The following is a 25541-nucleotide window of genomic DNA, read 5'->3' on the forward strand; positions in this document are numbered from 1 at the left end:
ATGGCACAGCAGCACGGTGAGCGGTGTTCGACGTGTGCATATTTTTGCCGAATGCGTCGTTAATCAAAACGCGCAACATTATTACCTCACCGTGGCTTGTTGTTTCTTTTACAGTCAGGGACGGGAACATTTTCGACGAGGAAGCCATGAACGACCAAGGCAAGTCGGAAGAACGTGAGATTGCGGCTATCAAACGTTCGAGTTATAAGCGTACTAGAGTTGCAGTTGGGTGGTGAACAGTGCTAGTATTTATTAAAGGGAAAATTGACGACCACCTCTTTTGCAGCACACGTCTACAAGAAAATCCGCAGGGATATCTCACAAAAGTCATGTCTTGGTCTGGGGACCACGAAGCGAATTTTATGAGTGGATTTTATTCCAGATACAGTGAACCCTCGGTGATACGAATCTCACGGGACCACCAAAAATATTCGCATTATCCGAAATTCGTATCTCCAGAAAGCATGGAAAATTAGCATGCGACAAAGAAAGCAGGCGTACGTGTTCATTTATTGTTTTTTCAAGGCCGCAGCAACGTCAGGAAGAACCCTGAATGATAGTCAGTCAAGTTTTTAGTTGTAGGCAATCATTCCAGCACTCGCAAATATACGGCCTGTAAGCGCGTATTTAATTAATGAACCAGGTGCGCTGTGACCCGCGACAATAGCCCCTTCCAAATTTTAGTATAATTTTTTGCATGACACCGGAGTACTGCAACAAAGTCACAAAAGAAGCGCTTTGACGCGATGGATAAAGACCACAAAACGACAGAACCACGGTTCTGTGTTATGATTTTGTTATCGCGGAGGTGTTGTGGATGTTTTTTGGGAGATTACAGCCGGGCCCGCACTAGTGCGCCCTCAGCGGTCGCGCATGTTAACGTTGTGAGGCCTGACTCCTTCGCCAAGACCGTCCTCGCCTTCTTTCGGCCTGTCCACCTTTCATAGGATGTCTGATGCACGAGGCTGGTACACGTAAACAACGACAGCAGCCCGCGTCGACGCGTTAGAAAAAAAAAGCATGGCGCTAATGTCCTCTGTCATCTAAACGCGGAGGCACACGGAGGCACACAAGAGCCTCAAAGGTTCGCGCACACAACCTCGGAGGCCGTGACGCGTCTCTGAAGGTTAATTCTGACTGTAAGAAAAGTGTTTTTCTTACACCGTGATTCTGACGATTTGGCGGTGCGGCGCGCATGCCCACGCTTGCGTTCCAGCGCTCGCACGTGCTTGGCGCGTCTTCCGCGACAGCGCCTCTTCGTACCTAGGTTGTAGCGTACGTTCGTATCAAACGTTGCTGGGTGAAAATCGGTTCGCAACAACCGTACTCCATTACACTGCAGGCCAATGGGCCTTGGCCGGGACCAACGAAAAATTCGTATCACCCAGAAATTCGTATGGGCTGTGATCGTATCACCGAGGTTTCACTGTATAATTATTATTACTTCTGTAGTCTTCTCGGGTTGCAGGTACACAGCTGCCGAAGGTTGGATGAAGGTGTCAATGACGTGCTACGAGCAGTCGGCGCTGACGACGCTGTCGATGGGAAGCTCGAGTCACCATAGGGGACACTGAATAGAGCGTGAACAGAATATCTACCATTATAATTAATGTCTGGCGAGCGTCGGAACACGCAAGCCCTAAGTCGTGTTTAGATTCTCACGCCCCCGCACCCGCACGTAACAAACTCTATTCCGTGAACCTTACTTTGTGTGTGTGATTCCTTAAACTGTGCTTTTGTGTATGCGTGAAACAATCTCTCGTGTACGCTTTCCTTCTCTTTTCTGGCTCTCGCGGCGGCGGCCCGCGCTCGTGTGCCGCCGCAGCTGAGTAGGAGAATAAGTTACTATACCGCACGGATGTCTCGCTTCGCAGTCAGTTCATTCGCCGCATGCCCTCTACAGATGAATAGCTTTGAAAAAAAAATTACTACAGCGAGCTCTGGCGCTGAGATTGTTTAGCTTTCATAGCAGGGATCAATATTACGATCAAGCATCCGTTACATCACTATTACAATTAGGCATGGCTTTATCTGGCGATCTTATGACGACATCTGTTTGATTTTTCCTGAGAGAAAATAAAAGCCCACAAAAGAATAGGCCTGAGACACACGACGGCTGACTTACAACAGTATTTTATTCCGGAACAAGCAACCGAATATATGGCGAAAAAAAAAACAAAAAAAAAACGTGTGATACATCACGTGTAGGCCGCCCGCATATAATTTAAACCTTTACGCAAAAAATATAGCTCCCTAGAACACGGTCGGACTAGATTGGCGCCTTTTCAGTCCGGCCGTGCCTAGAAAGAGCCAATAACGGTTTCGACACGCGGGTGTCACCCCCATCTGTCAATCAGTCGCGCTTCGGCGGCATGCATCCCCAGATGTATGCAACCATGCAGACCCACTTTTCGTCGTAGCACGATTTCTTTTCTCTTCTTCTTCTCAAGCAGTCTGCTTTTTGTACATTCGGCTGGGCTCCAGCGTACTCTCACTCGCATTGCAACAATGCGGAGCCCGCTCTCGATGCGAGCCAGTCCGAGCCGAACGTGCAGCCGCTCGCCTGCAGAGAAATCGGATGGATGGAAACAACGTTATTGTTGGAAACAACTTTATTGAGAAATCGGAGGCCGGAAGAGGGAACATGTCACCGCTTCTTCTGTTGCAAACAGACAGCCGCAGGAGCCACGTGATCAGATGTCAGTCGCGCTCCGAGCTCAAAGTGAGAGCTCCGAGTGGGAGCGTGCTGCTCTGAAAGAACCGGCGGAACGCATTCAGAGCGCTCCATTTCGACGAGTGGAACGTGACGCACGTATAGACATAGCGCTCTGGAGCGCTTGAAAACGACCAGTCAAATGCGCCATTACTAAGCGCTTAAGAACGTCGCTGTCAATGCAAACGCCTACCGAGAGCGTAAACAGAAACTCTCACCGAAAGGTGCTTCAGCAGCGTCTTCTCCGCAAACGCCTTGAAATCGCGACCGGTACTATGGTGGCGCCCGTGGACGACGCCACTTCTCGCGGATGACGTTAAATGTATACGCCCTTCACTATGCACAGTTATTTTCTTTTTTTCTTTTTTGCCTTTGAGGAGGTGATGCTTGCGAAAATGGCTTCATGTCCAACTCAGAGCAGTTAATTAGGCGGTGGCCGATGTGACCTACGAACGAAAGCGGTCGCGTCTTCTTATGGATACTCGTTACTAATATATTGAATTCAGTGCGTATTATTTATTCTGTTTATTTTAAATCTTTACAGCTGCCTACAGATAAGTGGCTCTGAAACGCAGTGGTACACCTAAAATGTGAGGTACTGCTTTGATGACGTTGCCTACACAACGTAACAATTACTACTCTACGATGGGAAAGATGTTGCGAAGCGTGAAACTGCTTAGTGTATAAACCCGAGAACAAAAAATAGCGCCCAGATTTTGAATTATTAAGCCAATTTAACATCAAAACCACCAGTATATAGTGGTTTTCGCAAAGGTCGCACGAAAATATCTGGCGGTGATGTGGTTTCAACATGTAAGCTTTGTAGTCTGCCTTAATTCTGAAAGGTGAGTTTTCCCAACATATGACCTGCAATGACAATATACATGCATGACATTAACATAACACACGATATAAATCGGCATGTGACGTTCATGAACTTATCGCCACAGTATTTTAAGTAGATTGCACGCTTTAGAGTTTCCTGGTCGCGATACACACTATAGTAACGTATGTTGATTTTATTGGATCTCGGAATCTAGGTGATGCAGGCATTTTGTTGTAGGAGTAAATATACTCGTATCTATAGTCGGTTGCAACGTAACTGGAAATGTAAGTCCCGCCCACATGGTATAGCTGTCCGACCAAGAGAGAATTTGCATAGATGCTCCGTCCAATGGCATTTCCTCATTTCGATGGCGTCAAGCACCTTCACCGTATGTCGGGCAGGTGATTTTTCCATGCCGACACATGTTCACGTGGCGGGTTTTTAGCTGAAAACTCGAACTTCCTGGTAAATTTCAGTAAAGATTTCGACATCGTTGCTCACCCGACCGTAATATTTCACTCTGGCATAGTAAACTTTGAGTTTTTATTATGTGTAGTATTTACATTAGAAGCAAAAAACTACTTACGAATAAAACGAAAACCATCTGGAACGCCTCTGTTGTACGGATGAGTGACAGGCGCATCGCAATTAAGGGGGCAGAGCTTGTATTTATAATTAGGTTGCAACCGACTCTAGCTGCCGCAGAGGTAGCCGAGGTCTACTGTAATGTCATTATTTCTCAAAACCACGCAGAGAACACAGAGGAGAGCATGGACGTCATCAGGAAGGCCTTTGAAGAAAACTCAAACGAACGTAAGAGAATCACCGCGCTGCTATGTATTATGCGAGGGCGTCTAGGAACAGCAGTTGAGGCAAGCAACTAGCTTACGACATTTGAGAATGTCGCGCCTGTCGCAATGTCGAAAGCATTGTCTACAGAGATTGTTTAAGAGTGATTGTCAACGCCCATGCAATTATCGCTGAATCAATGTAGTTACACGTCACTGCGGCGTGTGTTTGCATATCCTAAAGAGCGCAAAAACGGAACTTCCAGTCGCGTGTCTTCCCACATGCGGGACAGTCACGTGACCTGAGCGGAAACGTCACGTATGACGTAATTGGTAGAGCGGCACGGTGCTGTCGACTCTGGCAGTTGTGATGCGGGAAAAATAGGGAGAACCCATTTCTCACAACAGTGTCACACATCTGTATGAGAACCAACTTTGGCTTTACCCTTTGCCAGATGACGACCTCACTAGAGCGCAGGCCACAATCGTACGCCGCATGCAAGGGCACTCTTTCCCCAGTCCTCGTAGACTGGCGATCATCACGAAAGGAGAGTTCAATCTGCACTGTGAAATTTGTATAGATGAACTAGCTACCAAAGATCACACCTTGTGGCGATGTGGGTGCTTTCCCCTTCCCAACTCGTTCCTACCAGCCCCCTCGTGGGATGAATTTATCAGAACTTCAGAACGGGAGAAACAGTTGGCCATGGCTTCCTGGGACAAAAGAGCCGCTCCTGGCGTGGAGCCACCCTGAGGAGCAGGACACTCGACATTTGATCTAGTTGGCATCACCACCACCGCGACGTGGTGCGGTGCAGCTTAGTGGCAGATGTGCGTCACAGCTGCCAGAAATGCGCGATCAGAAATTAAACGTAAATATGTGTCGAAGGCGAGAACTTTGAACATTCGAACTTCTGAAACTTAACACCTCGCCCCCACCCCCCCACCCCTACCTTTGTTCTGGAGTAGCCCACCCCTCAAAAATTTCTGGGGAGAACCCTGACAGCCATCTATCCCCGGAGTGTGCGTAGATGAAAAGCTGTATGTGCACTCTTAGAAAAAAAAGTTAGTAAATGGTTAGTAAATGCTTGCATTTACTAGTTTCGAGCGTATTTTACTACCTTCGCGAAATCTGTTTACTAGCCAGCAGTTAGTAAAGGTCGTAAACTGCTGCCTTCACTAACCAGAAAGTTTACTTGGTGTTTATAACTAAGTAACTACTAGCCACCCACGTCGCCAGATCTTTCGTAGATGCGCAGTATGCTGTGCCGTAATCGCGAAGGTCTTTAGCAAAATTTAAACAAACTTTAATTTTATTGATTACCTTGGAATTAAAGCTTCGTGCTACGTGGTGGCACGCATATAAGCAAATATAAGGGCACACGATAATGTGTAGAAAACATCAATTATTCTTCTAAATTCTATGGTTGCTGACCAGTACACGGTGTGCTATCCCAAAGTAGGAGCATAAATAGTTTTTAAGCCGCTGCTAGAGTAGATATCGTCTACGTAAAAGTCTTGCCATTCTGTGTGTGCTCTTGCGTGTGTGTTCTCATTCGTGCTCAATTCATGCCTCTATGTATATTGCTGTGATGTGTACTTACCATGGTAATTACATGAAGCAATTAGCGGTCATTAGTTAATGTAGGAGGACAATGCAACTTCATTTTTTTAAAATCCTCTAAGTACTTTTGTAATAGAATCATCTCAATATGGCAATGCACACGCACATGTAAACGAAATAGGCGTAAACCTCTAATTGGCTAAATGTAGTAGAGTTAATACGGTTAGTAAGTTGCTAGCGCGGTTACTAACAACTTAGTAATGGACTAGCCATTCGAGCTAGTACTATTCACTCACTAACTAGGTAGCAAGTTCCACTAACCTGCATTTTACTACCTTCAGTTACTAAGCGGCTAGATAATTTTGTGACAAGTAAACGGTTAGTATTTAGTTAGTGAACACGCCGACCTTTTCTTCTAAGAGTGTGGGAAGTCAGGCTTCGACCCTTCCCGTCTGATCTGGTTGTGTTTATTGAGTGTACTGAATTTTTTTTAATGGATCTTTAACGAGTAGAGCGCTCGTATATCCGAATATGTGATGTATGGCAGGCGCTGCAGTTGCGCTCCTCTCTCTCATTTTTCTTAGAACACTGCGCCCTCTAGCAACGCCGCCGCGAAGTACGCGCGTGACTGAACATGTTCAGTTAGGTCTTCTTTAACGTATGTAACGCGAGTCAGCATTAGATTGCACTTTTGAACGGAAATATCTGGGAGGCAACGTATTCGCAGGCCAGTTTCACGCATGTCCGTATTCCAGTTTGTGACATTGAAGTTAAACAAGTAAACAAACAAAATATGAATAATGCTTATCGAAATTCAAAACGAGAAATAAAATATAGGTAAAAGGTTTATACAAATTAAGATAAAAAGTGAAGACAAAACAACGCACCATCCCAGTCTGAAAAAACACAATATTGCCTTCATTCAATACAAAATGCGATGAGGGAGTTGCCCGAACCGAAACCACAACCTTCGCATTACACGTGCACTGCACTAACAGTCGTGTTACGGTCGTTTCCCTTACCACATTTATGGGCATGTTTGCACGTGTAAATTTGGTAGCCTTTAGTATTTACTGTGGAAGGCAGGAAGTGTGGTCGGTGGAAAACGGCAGGCTTTGAAGTCTTCGGGCAGCCCGCTGTCTGCTCGTAAGCGCAGTGTGCGTGATCGTTGTCACGTGTTCTCACTTTGGACGTCATGTGTTTTTTTTTTTCCTTACAGAAAACGCTCCGAGCAAGTTCTCAGGTAAGTAGACTTTAGTCTCTTGTCTTTAGTCTCCCTTTGATGTCTTTAGTCTCCCTTTGACATCATTTTTATCATGGTTCGAAGCAGCGCTCATTGCGCGCTCCTAAATTTCTTAATTTTTTTCATTTCCCGGCCAATTTCTCTCACACGGGATATAGGGGAGCTAGGATCCCTATTAGCATTGCATACCACGCATTTAGTGACGATATCGAATGTTAATCAAACTGTAATAGTTAATTAACTTTTAAAAAGTACTCCTCTTGTCCAATATGTGGCAGAACCGCAAATTAATAATGATACACGCCAGGGCCGTCACAACTGCGGTGACTACAGTTTAGCATAAAAGACAAAAAGTCGCTAGGCTACAAAACCGAGCAGGGTGAGGCGATGTCGATTAGTAGCCCCAACGACCTTCTCCCGATAAGGTTGGAACAAAAAGGTTTTCCAATTGTCATGCTGTGAACGACTCTTTGATAACGGCGCACGGTTAATATTAGTCTGGACTTCGCCGTGAAGAACGATAAACCCTGAATGTTATCGCTACATGTTGGAAAAACAACGAGTATATGGTCGCGGTGTCGTTCTCTCGTTCAGCATCGGCGAACCTCAACCTGCTGTGCCGGTTCTCAGCGCGCTACCGCACGGGCGTCTACCCTTACGGCGTGTGCACTCACTTCATCTATGCCAGCGTGCCGAACCGACCGAGGCCCGACTCGCCGCACGAAAACAAGGACGTGCTCTACAGCTACGACCCGGGTGCGCAACTCGGTCTTACACTTCGTGCCTTGGTCTGTCAGGGTGCCGCGCATACATACATACATACATACATACATACATACATACATACATACATACATACATACATACATACATGCATGCATGCATGCATACATACATACATACATACATACATACATACATACATACATACATACATACATACACACACACATACACACATACATACATGCATACATACATACATACATGCATACATACACACATACATGCATACATACATGCATACATACGTACATGCATACATACACACATACATGCGTACATACATACCTGGTGAATAAAATTGTTTCATGGCGTTCTTAAGATTCAGCACCAGGACGTACGTGACGACCTACTTTTCAGATAAGTTATGTATCCAGGTGGGCAAAAACTGAGATGATAATATCGTTTGCTGCGGCCCATTTAACTAAGATTGAATAACGAACCTTTAAGTGACTGCAGTAAGAGGGCATATGTTGTATTGAAAAGTTGCAGAAAATCGGATTTCTACACAGTTCCATCTAAAAGAAATATTTTTGCACGTACGTGGTCAGAGGTATCCCGCTGCAAAGCATTATTGGCAGTTCGCGTGATTGCAGTTTGATTATAATCAGGTAATGTTTGGTTGTAATAATAGTTACAACACGACACCACCGAATAAAACCAACTGACAATGAAGAGAAGGGAGATATAGAGGACATTACTTGTAGTCTTTTAAATGTGGTGTAGTAATTGTGATATAAGTGTATAGATATTAAGGTGGAACAAAACACAAATTGCCGCCAGCAGGGGCCGAACCTACAACCTTCGTATAACGCGTCTGATGCTTTATGTGCTTACTACTACTACTACTACTACTACTACTACTACTACTACTACTACTACTACTACTACTACTATTGCTACTACTACTACTACTACTACTACTACTACTACCTACCATACTACTATAATAAAATGTATGTGCACTCTACGTAATACCAGTAGGATAACAGTCTGATTAAGCCCAAACGGTGGCTTGCAGGACCAGGCCAGGCACATCGGCAAACGAGAGATGACAAACGTCACTGTATTCTGAAAAGTCCGTTACTGATCATAACAAAATGCGAGGACGCTTGAGCTTCGCTTTCAAGAGTAGAACGCGAGAGCGTAATCGGACCGTGTTCGTATCGCCTTCCCAATCGCTAGCCTAGCATCGCTTCTCGGTGGACAGCTAAACCACGCCCGAAGGAAAGCCAAAGTGCGTGGCGCGACGGAAAACGGAAAACGCTCCTTTTGCGCCATCTCGCTGGTGATAGTGAAGCCGCTTGAAGAACCTCCGAGGTGTGCGTACCACCAACGGTAAATAGTGTACATAAATAGGTCGCTGTTAAGTGTGCTGCAGAGTGTCTGCGTTGTGGCCGAACGGCTAAACGCATCGCGCCACTGAGCGAGGGCTTGCAGGTTTGAATTCTTGGTACCATTCGAATCTAACTTAAAAAAAAATTCTTTATTTGCATCTACCTCGAATTTTCGTTCATGGACAACGCCGAGTTTTCGTTCACAAAACACGCCGCCGACACCGGACACTGGAAGTTGGGCGAAACGAGTTGTTTAACGCTCTCGCGTTAAAAAGCCGACAGGAAGACAATCATGTAGCTTACTTACTCTAGACTTACACAGTAAAAAAACAACTAATCGAACCAACAATAGCAAAATTAATTATTATAAGGGCAGAACAAGAGGACAAAGACTAGAGTTAATTTAAGCAGTTTGTACCCAGTATAAAACAAACTATACACAGAATAGTAGCATAAATGATACTAGCGCTAGAGTTGCTTTAGCAATCTTTGTAAGCATTATTTGTGTCGAAGAAACAAGGTCAGGGAGCTCTTTAAAATAATAGGTAAGCATGAACAATTCTAGTAGTTTTGCGAACGCGGTTTTGAAAGCGGTTCAGCAAAGCGAGAAGCTTCTTTTTTAAATTCGAGGAGCAACGTATCTTACTTGACTCTACTATACTACTCTACTACTACTACTACTACTACTACTACTACTACTTATGCTACTACTACTACTGCTACTACTGCTGCTAATACTACTACGAAAAATAACAATGCTTAATAAAACAGTTATGCCCAACTGACTGATTCTTATTGATACAGCGGCGTTCAAGAAGTTCCTGCACTTGCGCGACCTGGCTGCCGACGTGCGACTGCTTCTCTCGGTCGATCTGGACGCGATGCTGCGGACGGGCTGGTCTCCCAGGCGTCTCGCCTCGGACGCCCGCGTGTGGCTCGACCGCAGCGGCGTCGACGGGCTCCACCTGGACGGTTTGGACATCCTGCCCAGGAACATCCGCAACGTCAGCGAAATCGTTACGGTAGGCTACATGGATCGCTGCGTTTCCGCTTCGGTAAAATATATAAGCAAAGATTTTTTCAACCAAGGCCTCTTATGAGTTAGAGATTTCGGCTTCGGTGGCGGCGGCGTTGTACGCGAACTACCCGGCGCCGTCGAATGGACGCAAATGTGCCCTCAAGGTGCAGCCGGTCGCATGCGTGCTTGTATGCGTCGTTTTCCAATAATTGACGCGCCTTCAGTCGTGCGCTTGTCGGCGATCAGCCGTTTCTGATACGGCAATCTGATCGAGTTCACTGTCAGTTTACGTTGCCACATTTCATTGTTGCCTGAATATGAACGCATGAACTCAATATTGATTATGCGTGATGCCAACTGCGCAGGCGCGTCCTCACATCACGCCCGTGACTAATCTGAGCCGTTTCGCTTCCGAAGGAGAAAGAAAGCGAACGAAGGAAGGAAAGAAAGACAGAAAGAAAGAGAGAAAGAAAGGAAGAAAAAATCACAGCATATCCACGGAGTGAATGATGATGAGTGGGCGAAGCTGCGGAGGTTCATCGGTAAACCGTGAATCTTCCGTGAATTCTGCCCAGTACATCATCACCGACGTGAGATCGGGCGCGTTTATACTAAAGTTTGGATGAGTTATGATGACTTGCAGCGCACTTTAATTTTACATGTACCGTGTGAATTTTCATTGTTTAGAAACCATTGCTTAGAAAACATCTGGCGTCTTTCGTTAAGCAGCTGGCGTCTTTTCGTTTTGCTTTAGAAACTCTGGCGTTCTTCCGTTTGCTTTACAAAACATCTGGCGTCTGTCGTTGGTTTATTTCATCAATCAACGCGTTTTGAACAAAATTTTTATTGTTTAATCACGCACAGGAGAAATCTCACCAGCACTACCTTGGAGGTAAAGTACATGGCTGCTATGGGACGGAGAGCAAAGAAGTTGGCTTTTAGCTAACGCTGCGAATTTTTATTGTTCAACAACCGCACAGGAGAAATCTCCCACCGGCACCACCTGCAGGTCAAAGCGTAAGACTGGTTTACATACTACGCTGCGAAGGACGAAGGGTGCCGCTATAAGGAGCTTCGCCCTAAAAAGTTAGAACGCCATACAACCCAGACGCCAAGTTTCAATTGACCCCATTTTCCCGACCGGGAAAGGGTCCTGAATTTTTCTTATATGAGCTTCATCGTCTCCGTACCATTATATTAGCTAACCACCAATATTTGATTGCAATAACAGCTGCGGTTTTACGTCCTCGAAACCACGACATGTAGTAAGGCACGCGTATTGCAGGGCTCCGGAAAATTCGACCACCTGGTGTTCTTGAAAGCGCATCTAAAATTAGGTACACGGCCCTCTAGCATTTCCCCTCCATAGAAGTGCGACCACTGGCGGCTGGCGTCGAACCCGAGACTTCTGGTTACCAGCACAACACTGTAAGCACGTTAATGGTGGCTAATTAATCACCGGTCCTTGTTTCCCATGGGGCGAAGACATTGTTCGTGCTTCTAGCCTTCAGTAGGATGCTGTATGGGTTACATATATATAAATGAAGGAAGAAGATCGACCCTTAAAGGGGCTGGTGTTCTTTGTTAGACACAATATAATGAGAAGTAACAGACATAACGCCGAGGAAGTATAGGTGGTGTTATCTGTAGTATTTAGAATATAAATGTCAAGAAAGTAATAGACGAAAGGATAACTTGCCGTCGGCAGGGACCGAACCTGCGACCTTCGAATATACTATCTACTATCTATCTATCTATCTATCTATCTATCTATCTATCTATCTATCTATCTATCTATCTATCTATCTATCTATCTATCTATCTATCTATCTATCTATCTATCTATCTATCTATCTTCTATCTATCTATTCTATCTATCTATCTATCTATCTATCTATCTATCTATCTATCTATCTATCTATCTATCTATCTATCTATCTATCTATCATCTATCTATCTATCTATCTATTATCTATCTATCTCGTCGCAGTATGATGCAGCATACGCAATGGACTACTAATGCCGCCTCCAGCATTTTCTGCACATGGTTAATTTTCGTGGCTCGCAATTTGATAATATGGTAACTTGACATTATTATAACTTGCATTTTGTGCAATGCCAACGGCTGCATTATGGCTAAACAAGTTCCATGCTGCGCTGTTCTACATATTACATTTTACTGCACATTCAGTGCAAAAATTGTGCTTAATAATTCGTGAATTTATTCTGAAGGCGATTGAGGAACATGTTAATATAACTAAAATATTTGTCACGTGGGTAGGCTGACCACACCAGCGCATGCCGCTTGTCCTGAGAGCCGCGATTTACCACTCGTATTTTTTTTTCTTTTGTAGGCCCTGCGCAAGTCGTTCAAGCGCCAGTACCTGCTCACCGTTGGCATCGACCGCACCCAGAAGATCGTCGAGGACGAGCTGCTCAACCTCCTCAAGTATGTTTCTGATGAAGTCCATTAACGCAATTAGCTCGTCTAGAATAGAACGCTTTTCAATTTCGACATGGGCATTTTTAGACAAAGAAATATTCGGAGAAAGGGTAGCACAGGTGTAATTTGTCGTATGTGCCCACCTCTTCGTTGTTTATTACATTTTAAGGAAAAAAAGAGCAGTCACTTGATCCTTTTTTGTGAATCCTGACTGGCCGAGTGTATGACTCTCTTTGAAGAGAGTCGTGAACTCTCTTTGGGGAATCAGTATACTCTCCTCGGAGAGTCGTGGATCCCAAAAGAAAGTTAATGTGACTCTTTAAAGAGATTCATATACGTTGCAAGTAAGCACTGACCGAAAGGAGTCACACATACATTTTTTAGAGTGTAGGTGCGTCCGAATGGCGTAGTTCGGAGATCGAATTAAAAAAAGTGTTATTTCAGAATGACGCGAAGAAAAATTCATCGGATATGTCTGGCCGGAAATAAGCTTTAAGTTGATTATTTGACACAATTGCGTAATCATATTCCCGAATTCATGTTCGGTGTGAGGAATAGCTCGTAAATGGGAAACAACTGCTTGAAAATATTAGCCACAACTATTGAGTGTAACTGTACAAAAAATGACCGCATCACAACATACACATAGTGTGCTTTGTGTGTTGGAAATATGCGTGACTAATGTTAGAGTCTCTCATGCTGGAATTTAGTGACGGAAAAGTAGGGTTTGTTTCACAGAAAGTAGTTCTCCTGAATTAATGTAAATTTGAATTTACAGTGATTTTAGGTTCTCAGAAACGAGTGACTTTACTTAAGGGCATCCTGAACCACCCCTCGGGCTTGATGAAACAACATATTCTATGACCAGCAAACACCGCTGCGAATAGTTCAGCGATATTTGTAGTCGTGCGCGGCACTTAAAGTTTACAAGCGTGACGTGAAGTTGCCACTTTATCAAGGACCCTCTCTATATATAGAGGCCTCGTCCACATTCACTTCGGTGGGCGGGGCGCCAGCTGTATGTCGTCAAAGAGCCGATTGCTGCTATTGGCTGAGAGCTGACATAAATCAGGAGCGGCATTTGGGCAGGTACACTTTTGCCATGGGGTGTCGTGCCGCGCCGGTGCCGCGTACTATAGTGTGCTAAGATTGCGTAGCAGCAGCAACTCTGCGTACAAAGGAAGCACAATGACAAAGAGTGATCGCCTTTCAAGACGTGCGCTAAAAGTCGTGACGCGCACTGCTGCGTCATCGCTTGCTGTGTAGCTTCCAGCGCGCTAGTCAGGACCAAAGAAGAGAGAAGGCGCTTAAAAGATCCGGCAAATCCCTGTAATTGTGTTCGTTCTTGACAGATTCGAGAAACATTTTTCGGCAATGGATTCGCTAGGCAATAAGCCTCGCTGCTGAGGTTATTCGATATTCCATGATTGTTTGGGAAAGTGGTTCAGGACCCTTTTAAATAAGGCAATGAATACTCCATAGAGTGCGTCCGCTCAGGGAAATGATGCGCGGAAAGGCCTCGCTTGCAACGTAAATTCCCGGACCAGTTTTTCTTCAAGTGCTAAACTCCACTTCCTAGAAATCTGTACTACCTTCTTTTGCATCGTCGTGCGACAACAGTACGGGGGCACGTTAAGTTTAGCCTTTTGGGGGCAAGTGTATTTGACAGTGAAGTGACATTTATTATTGATGACGTAGGCTGGTGGACTTCGCCAGCTTCTCGACGAGCCACATTCGGCACACGGACGAGCGCACCACGTTGTCGAACCCGTACACGAAGTACGAGAACAGCACTTCCGGCCTCTTCTTGGTGAGGTCGCTTTTTTAGGGGCGTAGCTCCTCTTAGTCTAACCTTGTCACGTCTCCGTTGTCCAGCGTAAACGGCAGTATCTCTGTCCGGCGTAAACGGCAGATGGCGCTGTCTCATAGAAGTACATACAAACTGCAGTTCAGGGACGATATTCTAGATGACGCTGTACACAATCTGTGTCGTCATCACCATTTCTCGTCTCATCTCCTAGATGGCGTTGGTCCAATAGAATTGTGTGCAATATGACGCTTGTGTGAGTCGACACTAGATGGCGCTAGAAGCGCCACTGCTCTCCGATTGGCTGCTGCGCGGGCTACGCGGGGATGCGCGGGGAGCGAGCGCCTCTCTCATTCTCCTGGATCGTCGCCTTACGTGTCGGATCGTTGGTGGAGCTTGAGCGATGCGCAGCGGCGGGCGCTCACTTGGCTGCAGCCAGGCGCATCCCGGGACGGTGCGCGCCAAGGACGCCGCTGCGAAACGGGCTCAACGAGAAGCCGATCCCGAGATCATGATTGCTTCAGGAGCTTCGCCCAAGCTCTTCATCATTCACCCGTGGATATGCTGTAATGTTTTTTTACCCTAACCGTAGGACGTGTATTTGATTATTTCAAAGAAGTTCCAGCCATGGTAGTTGGCAGGAGGGGGGGGGGGGGTGTTGAGGTGCAAAAGGGGTAGTTGCTTCGCCCCACCCCAAGCAAAACCACTCCAGAACCTGTCTCAAACCCAGAGCACAATAGCGCCCCACTCCCCTTCCCCCGTTTGCACCCCCTTAGACAAAATCCTGCCGACCCCCGTGGTTACAACTCTCGAGTTTACACTTTTGACACGTCCCGTTAGCAGTTCTCCATTGCGTCTACTTTAACCGTTGATTCGAGTGTGGCTTTTAACACTGATTTGTCGAAGTGTGGTTTGTTGTGCTAGTTGGTCACACAAATTGCAAAAGATAAAACAGCGCGAAGCAGACGCAACACAAGCGAAGGAACATAAGAAGACCGCTGACTAACAACTGAATGTTTTATTGCTTCAAGTTAATCGAAAGGCAAATTGGCGGGAAAACGCGGCACGTGATACTTCTAGCCTTCGTCACGACACGATGGGTAGAAGCTGTCAATTGGAAATATTACGTGCATGTGCCTAATGAACTCCCACAATTATAATCTTTTCGACTGACAGCTTCTGCCTACTGTATCGTGATGAATGCATTAAGGTTCCCGCGCCGTGTTTTCCCGCCAGTTTACCTTTATATTGCGTTGAAGCAATAAAACCTTCAGTTGTTAGTCAGCGCTCTTCCTGCGTTCCTTCGCTTCTGTTGCGTCTCCTTTGCGCTGTTTGAATCTTTAACAACTGATTTCTCCATTCAATACGGGTTAAAGGAACAACTTTCTTTCGGCAACAGCTAAGACAAACGTCGCACGTTCCCTTATGCGTTCCTATCTCATCCAGAGCCGAGAAGTGAACCATCTGGCCAAGCTTGCTGCGCGATCACCGAAGTCTCAGGTGTGCTTCACGCTCGTGCTGGGAGGCAACCAGTTCCAGCTGCGCGACTCTTCTGAGCACGGACTCGGAGCTCCGGCGAAGCACGTCAAGGACGTTTCCTACTCCGAGGTACGTGGTGTTATACACTACAGGTGACCGAATAGGATGGTTCAAGGGGGCATGACACGGTCACCCAACGATTTGAGGTCTTCAGCAAAAAAAAAATAGAAGTTAAGGGTCCATTGATCCTGCACACATATAAAAAATGGGCATGTAAAGTAATATTTCAGTGCAAAATGAGCCTTAGAAGTCGTCGGCTACAAACCCCGCCCACCGCCGGCGGCCGCCGTTTGCCATTGCGTGTGTGACGTCATATGGGGCATTGAGCGCAGCCGTCGTCTTCTACCTAAGTTTCATATGCTGCAAATCGTTCAATTTCAATTCCAACTGAAGAAAGCTGAAATAGCTCGATTGCACGCGCAGATGACATGACCACGGAACGAAAACATTCACCGAAGTGCAAACGCCCCTAAAACAGGGAGCTTGTTACGCCACAGTTCGCGAGCGCGTCAGTGTTGCCCGAATCTCAGGTCCCTGGCGTGTTTTTAAAAATATTGAGTTATTAATTACCTGCTGGACAAAATGCGCTAAGACTTCGCCAGTTTGCTTGTGAACGCACAAGCATTAACCCACTTCACCCAAATTATGATTCAAAGTTGGTTGTCATGGCCCTTTCAATTTCAGCCCACCCTATCGACAGGAGCAGCAGAAAGCATGCCTGGAGAGTATGTTCAGCCACCTTTTATAAAAATCGCTGGCTCTCCCGTAATTGAGAGCAGATGTAAGGATGAAACGGCTACTTGAATGGCTAGCGGAACTCCAGTAGAATCCACGCTGCATCGTGCGCCACACGCTGCGTAGCGCTGTCTCTTGGATGAGGCGGCAATCCTCGCCACGAAACTGTTGCCTGCACGATTAAAGGCCGAGACAGACGGTACGATTTTCCATGCGCTTCGACGTCCGACACGGCGGTGGGGAAACCGGAATGGTGACCTTTCATAGCATCGGACAGCCACCATTTCCTCTCCCCCACCGCCGCGTCGGCCGTCACATCGCATGGAAAATCGTACCGTCTGTCTCGCGCTTAATTCCGGCTGCGCGCCGTTTGAAAGAACCCAGGCGTGGCGCGGGCGTTTGAACGAGCAAGTGTGTAGTTCCCGGTATCTGCGTTTGGAATGTTGCTATTGTAAATTGGACATACAACTTAAGCTTACTAGAAGACAGCTTCAGTGTTAGTCGGAACAGAATCTAAGAACAACCTACAAGCAATAATTTTGTAATGACTAGCGTATGTAATACGTTTTTCTACAAATGGTTAAAGGACAAAGACGGCTTTTTTTTTAAACTTTTGACTGGTTGCCCGGATGATCTTGTTTCGATCACGCAACAATGCCCGGATTTGTGCTGCATTTGTGCTTGCGCGACAAAGTTTCCCTCGCAGCGAAATAATTTATGCTGTAATATGCGAATGCGACACCACAGCTTGCCTTCTTACTTATTAGTTTATTGTAAGGGCATTTATTTATTTGTAATAGCACTATGAACTTTGGCGAGGAGTTTGACATGAGGTGTGGGCTGCCTTGTCCCATTTATTTTTTAGTGACGCATTTAGACAGGGTTGTGTTGGGTTGTAGCACAGCGTTCAAGGGAAAGCAAGTGCTGTTCTCTCATGTCTCGATCAAGGATCAAAAAGCATGTGCGACAATACAGCCTTGAGGTGGGTCGACTTGTCGGGGTTTGTGCGACTGGAGTGGCGGTTGGCTGGTACAGCGATATTTTTTTTCAGGCGATGTGTAGGATAATTTGGAAAACGGAAAAAGGCAGGTGATTTGGTGGAGTGATACAATGCTGGGAGGTTTGCTGAGCGGGGTGCTGCAAGGCACGAAAACATCGCGCGACGTGATCAAGCGTTCGGCCGACATTTTTACTCACCGATTTTATTGGCAATGTCTCTTCCTATACATGGGGACAACTTTTCTTTGCAGTACTGTGGAAGCTACAGACCCGAAGCGCAAAGCCTGCTAACGCGTCAGAAAATAGTACCTAAGTTTATTGTCAACTTTCTTATTGGCCTTGGCTAAACAAGTGATGCTTTATTGATTATGTGATTCAAGCAGCTACCTGATGGAAGTCACAGGTAAATTGCAGTTACTGTTTACTTTCCATTCACACCTCAGTTACTGCTAACTCATATCGGACAACACTAGTGCTCAAAATATTCAGGTGCTGGAAATACTTTAAAGAAAAAAAAACAATTAGAGCAATAACAAGTGTTTCTTCCTCCGTACGTACGAAATAACGCTTCCGGCAAATCGGAATAATAAAAGCTGGTGACATACGCAAACTGAAAACACTACAGAGCTACAAACATGCTATGCTAGGAAGACTAGATTAATTTGTAACCCTCGCAGATCTACATGAAAATAAAAAAGTATACATTCATATCACCGTCAGGCGCCATGGCAGATCCCTTCTTCGCGCACTAATTATGGACAACAACGCCTTTGTCATACACTGCCTTCCATTCTTAGCCGCTTTAACAAACAAAATATTGATGTGTTACCACTGGACGAAAACTAAAATGCTGGACTTCCTCTTGTGGCAGCTTATTAACAATATGTGATAAAAAAACGATTTTTGATAGTATATATTGCTCTTATTGCACTTTTCTTGCTACGTTATATATATAAAAAAACTTTTCTCGATCGCATTTCGCTGATGCTACATATTTGTTTTTTAATTTATATATCACTTTCGTTCGCATAGTATATCATATGCAGTTGAAATGCAATGTATCAGTGAAGCACACTATACTATCTAAGATGCTTTTTTACGATTGTACTGAGACCAAATTCACCACTGTGCCTGGGGGACCGGAGCTTTGTCAAACCCAAGAACTTTCGGCTTTTTATCCAGTTAACCCACTTACCATTACACTTACGTATGTAATGGTGAAAATAAAACATTTTGGTTGATTCATTGATTGATTTAAAAGAATGCCTTTTGTTCCTTTCCATTTCGTAGACAGCGCCAGGCTTTCAGCAAGCCAGTTTTCCAAAGTAAACGTGGCGTCCATGGCGTGTTTGGGTCAGGGTGCGGGCGCTCCGTTTAGTTCTCCAAGAAAAAATATGCTCGTAGTGTTGCACTTAAATGTACACTCAACAATGGAAGTATGTATCTCTCCGTTAGCACTTTTCAAGTGTACGTTTTTTCTAAACGTGTTAACGGTGCGAGCGAGAAAAACCGAAATAAGCCGCAAGCTGCCGAACTACTTGCTGAGTAACCTGAATGTGTGGAAGCCGCGCCTCCGTAGCCTTCGCTTCACTGAAAAGATGAGCTGTACCCGAGTATGGTAATTTTCGTCCCTTACGGCTCCTAAGAACGATGCCGTTGCCGCCATCGGAGGCGCCAGGCCAACAACGGAAGCTGTTGGTGTAATGGTATTACGAAGCTCTACTGGACTTCATTTGTGCTCCCGGGCTGCGCCTGCGCTCTGGACCGGTAGTGCTGGACGTTGTCAAATTCCGTATCATTCTCGGGTTTCGCGATGACGGCATCCTCAGCCAATCGGAGAGGCCGTAAGAGCCATCTGGGACAATCAGTGTTGACCAGTGGCGGAATCTCACATGGCTGAACTTGACAATCTAATGAATAGCAGCCCGGATCTAAAATGTTACTAGCGTGTAGGAAGGAAAAGCTCCAGACAAGTCCACTCAGTGAAGTTGGGTAACCAGCGTAACTTACAGGCGGATTATCTCCTGTGGTAGTTGTCTGGGGATGCGTAAGCGTGGAGAGTTTTATGGTAGACGGCGGGCTTTTTTGGAACGCTGTTTGCTGGTGGCATCAGCATTGTATGTTTTTTCTAGCTTTCATCAGCATAATGACTGGCCCCGTGAGCTGCGCGTGACGAAACGCAGGTTTGACATCAAATAATCGCGGAGCGAGGATTTTCCAGATATGCACAGTTCTCCGTGCCGGCGATGGATTTTCGGAATGAGAATCAATCAAGTATATCATATTTTTGTAGTGCAAAATAACATGTTAGGATTATGCAAAAAGTGATTGGGCTCTAGGATGTAAAAGGACGACCTATCGAAAGTTACAAATTAAGAAGTCAAGAAAAAGCTTGAATATAACAGCAATAAACTTACTCGTACAATAACAAGCAAATTAGCCAAAGATTTTTCTCACAACCTTGATTGAAAGTCCTTGTCAAGTCCTTTGGGGATACAATCTGCAGCGCAATGATGGGAAATTCTGTTGTAATTTCATGTTCCGTCAGATATGCAAGCGGGAGTGGAGCGAGGTGAAGTACATCGAGCCGGCCATCGGCTTTTACGCACGCAGCGGGAAGACATGGGTTGGCTACGACACCGAGAAGACCATCGCCGCAAAGGTTACTCGATGTATTCATTTCTTCTCAACACTACAAATTAACACAAGTTGAGCAATGAAACGGGAAGCGAAACAAAGGAATAGATCAATAGGCCCGTTTCTTCTTTATGAAAAACCTAATGAAGATGACAGATAATTACGCCAAGGAGAGTATACGGGGCATTATTTTAGTTTTTCATTGAAGTGAAGTAAACTTCAAAGAAACAGAAATGAATAAACATAGCCAAAACCAGTGGGAAACGAACGTGCAGTAAAGTTCAAAAGTATGGATCTGGGTCCCCACCGACATCCATACTTTAATGCATTTTCCTTTATGTCATAATAATGACAGATCAACCAAGTACTATAAATAATGGCCGTTTGATCTCATTGACTAGACCATTGACTAGATCATTTGATTAAATAAAGGGTAAAATCAATAAATTAAAACAAAATACAAACGTCAATCTGAATACGCAGGGAGAGGCAAAAGAAGAGGATAGTCTGTAGAACTCGGGAAAGAAAAGCTCACAGAATCTTTTATGCATCCGCCTTAGTCGACCCGAACGAGAAAGCAGTCTTTCTCTTCATTTTCTCTTAAGTCGGTGTACTGAACCTTCTGCGGCCCACTCCGAAAGCTTTCTGCAACTAACGTATTTTGGCAATGCCTCCAGGGTTGGAGACATTGTGAGCATTTTGCACCTCATCTTGCTTATTTGCACTGCCTCCGGGGATCTGCCTAGATTTGATCGAGCAATTATGTCTAGTGATTTCGTCATCATGTGACGTCACAAATCATGGTGATCTATGATGTCATCATGACGTCATATTGTGACGTCATCACGTGATGACTCTGCATCACTCGTGTTGACGCTGCCGACGGGATACGCCGACGCGGGACGCCGGTCAATTTTCGCGTTCGATGAGGCATTGAAGGCTTTTATCTTAATATTCATAATGTCGTTTTAATGAAGATTGTATGAACAGCTGTAAGCTGCATTAGGTAGACTGTCCAAAGTTTCGACAGATGAATTAGTCTTTCTGCATGGCCACGTTGTCGCTCTTGCGCGTTAGTTTCTGAGTGATGTCGCTCAGTCTCGATCTCGGTGGCTGCTGTCTGGTCACCGAGGAGGAAAACACTGCCTTTGAAAACCTGTCGAAACGTCGGACACAGCTTCCAAAGCACCTTACTTTTCGCATATGTTTGATTTCACTGCGTCTATTCATCTTTTGGCTCCCGTCTGTACCGTAGACATAAAAGTTATGTGAAACGTGCCAAGCTGTAAGGCCTCACCGTACACTTCCTGCCAACGCAGCTATCCCATTGAGCGGTGGCTTTGTATAAGAAATAAATGCCATTCCGCATGAATGCGTGGGCTCTAAAGTTAAAAGTTTACGTCAATGAATGGTGAAAAGAAAAATTCTTCTAGCTAGAAGCAGCTATGGCCATGACACGAGGTACAACGGATTATATCACAGCTCATAAAAAATCATTGAGCGGGCTTTTTTCTCTCCCTTTTACACAGGGGTACACGCGGATGCAAAACGTACTCGCAATATGACGTCGCTTTTATTTATAGGCGAAAGCCTTAGATGACCGGTCAAACTCGAAAAGGGGCCGTCGGCGGCGTCAAAACGAGTGACGCACTGACATTTTCATGTGATGCATAGGTCGGCAGAAAAATTGAAGCTCACTCACTCACTTGAGAAATGTGTTCTCCACTTAAGGCTCACTCGGACTCAGACTCAGCTGAAGTTTTGGCGCTGTCTGTACATACGTAGGCGTGCGCACAGGTAGGAAAAGCACGCCCCCCCTCCTCCCCTTTTAAACAAAAGGAGGCACCAAGTGCCCCTCTTATTTACTCAGGCGTACTTGTCTCTTCATCGTTTGAAGTGCGGGTTATAGCCACGCAGGCTATTGACGATAATGGCGCTCTGGACCCCTGATGTTGCATACCAGGAACTGTTTATTTCTTACCATTATCCCAGGAATGCAGGGTACGAAAGTGAGACATCTCTGAGAAGCACTTCATCGCTTCATTTTCATTTTGGCGTCCACCGCGAGGCTTGTTTTCCTTCGGACTGAACTAACGGGTGGGGGGTGGTGGTGCGAGCTGAGGTCAGACCCCTCCCTCCCCCCCCCTTCCCATCCTCTATTAGAGAACTCTGCGTACGCCTCTGGCAATGACTGTAAATCCTTATTGAACCACTTGGGTATTGCGGTTTGTCGAGACATGCGAAGTCCAATTCTCTCGGTAGTGCGCCTTACAAAGCTGAATCGCGTTATGCCCTCCCCTCACACCACTTCCAGACATCGCAGCCCCCCTCCCCACTCCGAACCATATTCGTATACTATAAAGAAACGACAACGTCATCGCACCGATGGTGAAATGCATCACTGATGGCACGGTAGTCTGAATGAATGTGTAACCAACATTACAAACACTAAAGCTTATGTTACAACTTCTCATAGTTTGTAAGAGCACGTAAGAGTAGCTGGCAAGAGCGTCGGGCGCTAAATCCGAAGGTCGCAGGTTCGATCCCTGTCGGCGGCAAGTTGTCTATTCGTCCACTTTGCTTTCTTCACATCTATCTATCGCCATTAAGAAGTACATTTAAAACAGTATAACTAACGTCCCGTATGCCTTCCTTGGCTTCATTGTCTGCTGGTTTTCATTAAGGTTGTGCCAAACTAAGAAAGGACCCTTCCTTCAACTACCCATAGAAAGAGTTTGAAGCCTTGATCCACTCCGAGAAACATTTGTGCATAGTGCACGCCGTCACTCTCTGCTCGAGACGTCGTGCTGATAGCGCGCGCTTATCGCAGGTGCAACTAGCCTTGCGCAAGTACCCGGACTTCTGCGTGATGCTGGTACAGGTGGACAAGGACGACGTCCGCGGCATCTGCTCCGAGAGGCACTTCCCTCTTGTGCAGAGCGTCAAGCACGCCATGCGCCACTACCACCGACAGGCGCCGGCTGCTGAATCGTAGAGGAAACCGCTAAGGGCCAATACGATCGCACGTTTGCTTCGGTAATAAAAAGAATACGGCCCTAAATTCGGCGGGATTATCCTGGAGTGAAGTGTGGATTGGTTTGTGCATTTTGCGTTAGTTGTTGACAGCAGGTAGAAAGTGTATGGTTGAGGTCCTTCCCTCGGTGCCCCTATCCTTCTGAACGAACAGCTGCGCCAAAACAATCACGCTCCCTCATGCATTCGCCTAGGACAGGGTTCCCGAACTAATCTCAGCTAGCGGGCCTCAGTCACAACATTTTATAAGGGTCCGGGACAATGAAGAAAATTGAGCAGAGATGAAGGTAGAGGGCGCGGGGGGGGGGGCGAGTAATGGAACATAATGTCAGCTGACGTTGCCATTTGAACGAAGGTCATTGCCATATATCTCACATATAGGTAATTTCTGGCAGGGATTCGGCATCACGATTCGAGAACATCTCGATGATGGTCGCTAGAATGACTGAAATCTGGACGCTGGTTATGAAATGTAGGTCTTCCGTTACGCGGTTATGTTTCAACACATGGGGACCGTATAGGGTGCTTCACGAAAATAAAAAGATGCTTTAGCCCAGTCACATCTGTGTAGCTCATGAACATACTAATAAAATAAAAATGTATGGAGCTTCACTCAACGTGAAAGCTCTAGGAAGTGCGGAATAGTGATTTACGTGTCCTTCAGCGACGCTCGCGTTCGCGGGCAAGTAAGCGCTGGCGTTCCAAATGTGCAGCCTGCTCAGCGTCCTGGCGGGAAAGGAAACCTTTATTTGTGATGCAGTAGCACCCTCTGCCCTCTTCCTCTCTCCTACTCACCGTCACGTAACTACACCTCACATTCACTTCCCCATCTGTGCTATTGATGGCTGTGTTATACATCATTTTGCCTGCTTGACGCCATACATGGCATTGCTATGCTTTACCCTCTCCCTTCCTTCTTTCCCTCGTCCTCACCCTCACTTCTATTTCCCACCCCCTTGCTATACATGGCTATGCATAGATGACTGTGCAATACATGGTTTTGCCTGCGTGACTCCACCACGGCTATGTTTGCTTTACCCTCTTCCATCCTCCTTTTAAATGCGAAGCATTTCTTAGCGAACGTTTGGCACTTAGAGCTTTTATATCTATCTATCTATCTATCTATCTATCTATCTATCTATCTATCTATCTATCTATCTATCTATCTATCTATCTATCTATCTATCTATCTATCTATCTATCTATCTATCTATCTATCTATCTATCTATCTATCTATCTATCTATCTATCTATCTATCTATCTATCTATCTATCTATCTATCTATCTATCTATCTATCTATCTATCTATCTATCTATCTATCTATCTATCTATCTATCTATCTATCTATCTATCTATCTATCTATCTATCTATCTATCTATCTATCTAACGGCCTACGTCTGGGTGCTCTATTGATCGTTTGCTTAACTTGGTGTACACCAAAATTAGCACAGGAGGGTAAGAGGATCTGACGCATATGACTGTCGGGTCATGACATCAATAACCTGAAAATCCCGTCGCGTACGTCGTCGAACAGTTTCCTCCAGACACGTGTGGCACATACCCGTTTACCAGGGGCCGCGGTGTACGAGTATGCGCCACAGGCGATTGACAGTTTATATCTACCAAGGAACGGCCAGAATAGACATTGGTAATTTAATTGAGAGAGCGTTAAGAAAAAAAGTCACAGTTTCGCCGCAAGGGCGAAGCAATGAATGCGATAGCAAGAAAAGCGGCCCGTGATGGACGCGCTGCGACTACCGTGCGTCCATCACTACCCGGCAGCTACTAGACAGTTTTAATTTCACGTACGTAGGACTTTCCGGTGAATGATATGTATGTGGGGTGCAGCGGCGTAAATCCAGAAAAATCACAAGGGCGGACACACATCTTGCCATCGCGGCCATTTTGTATTTATAAATGCAGGTTTTACTTTTATACGCAAACGTGAAAAGTACACGTACGTTGCGTGCACGACATCTGAAACGCTTTTAGCTACACGAACGCGACGCGCGGGGAGAGCTACCGCGTAGCTCGATCTGCTGAGAATCATGAACACTGCGGTAGTTTGTTCGA

General features: G+C 45.6%; 1 protein-coding gene across 2 annotated transcripts; it reads left to right on the forward strand.

Annotated features, from left to right (window-relative positions):
* The first annotated feature begins 4288 nt into the window (after positions 1 to 4288).
* Positions 4289 to 23434, forward strand: LOC119386199 (chitinase-3-like protein 1). 2 transcript variants are annotated; one of them, XM_037653537.2, is made up of 9 exons: positions 4289 to 4352; positions 7111 to 7134; positions 7729 to 7890; positions 10059 to 10276; positions 12627 to 12721; positions 14414 to 14525; positions 15969 to 16130; positions 20344 to 20457; positions 23263 to 23434. In XM_037653537.2, the coding sequence occupies exons 1-9, from the start codon at positions 4310 to 4312 to the stop codon at positions 23425 to 23427; spliced, it is 1095 nt and encodes a 364-aa protein (XP_037509465.1). In that variant the 5' UTR covers positions 4289 to 4309; the 3' UTR covers positions 23428 to 23434. The 2 variants fall into 2 exon arrangements, with proteins under 2 accessions (XP_037509465.1, XP_037509473.1); XM_037653545.2 differs by lacking the exon at positions 7729 to 7890.
* The last annotated feature ends 2107 nt before the right edge of the window (positions 23435 to 25541 follow it).

This window comes from Rhipicephalus sanguineus, chromosome 1 (assembly GCF_013339695.2).
Source record: "Rhipicephalus sanguineus isolate Rsan-2018 chromosome 1, BIME_Rsan_1.4, whole genome shotgun sequence".
Classification (NCBI taxonomy): Eukaryota; Metazoa; Arthropoda; class Arachnida; order Ixodida; family Ixodidae; genus Rhipicephalus; species Rhipicephalus sanguineus.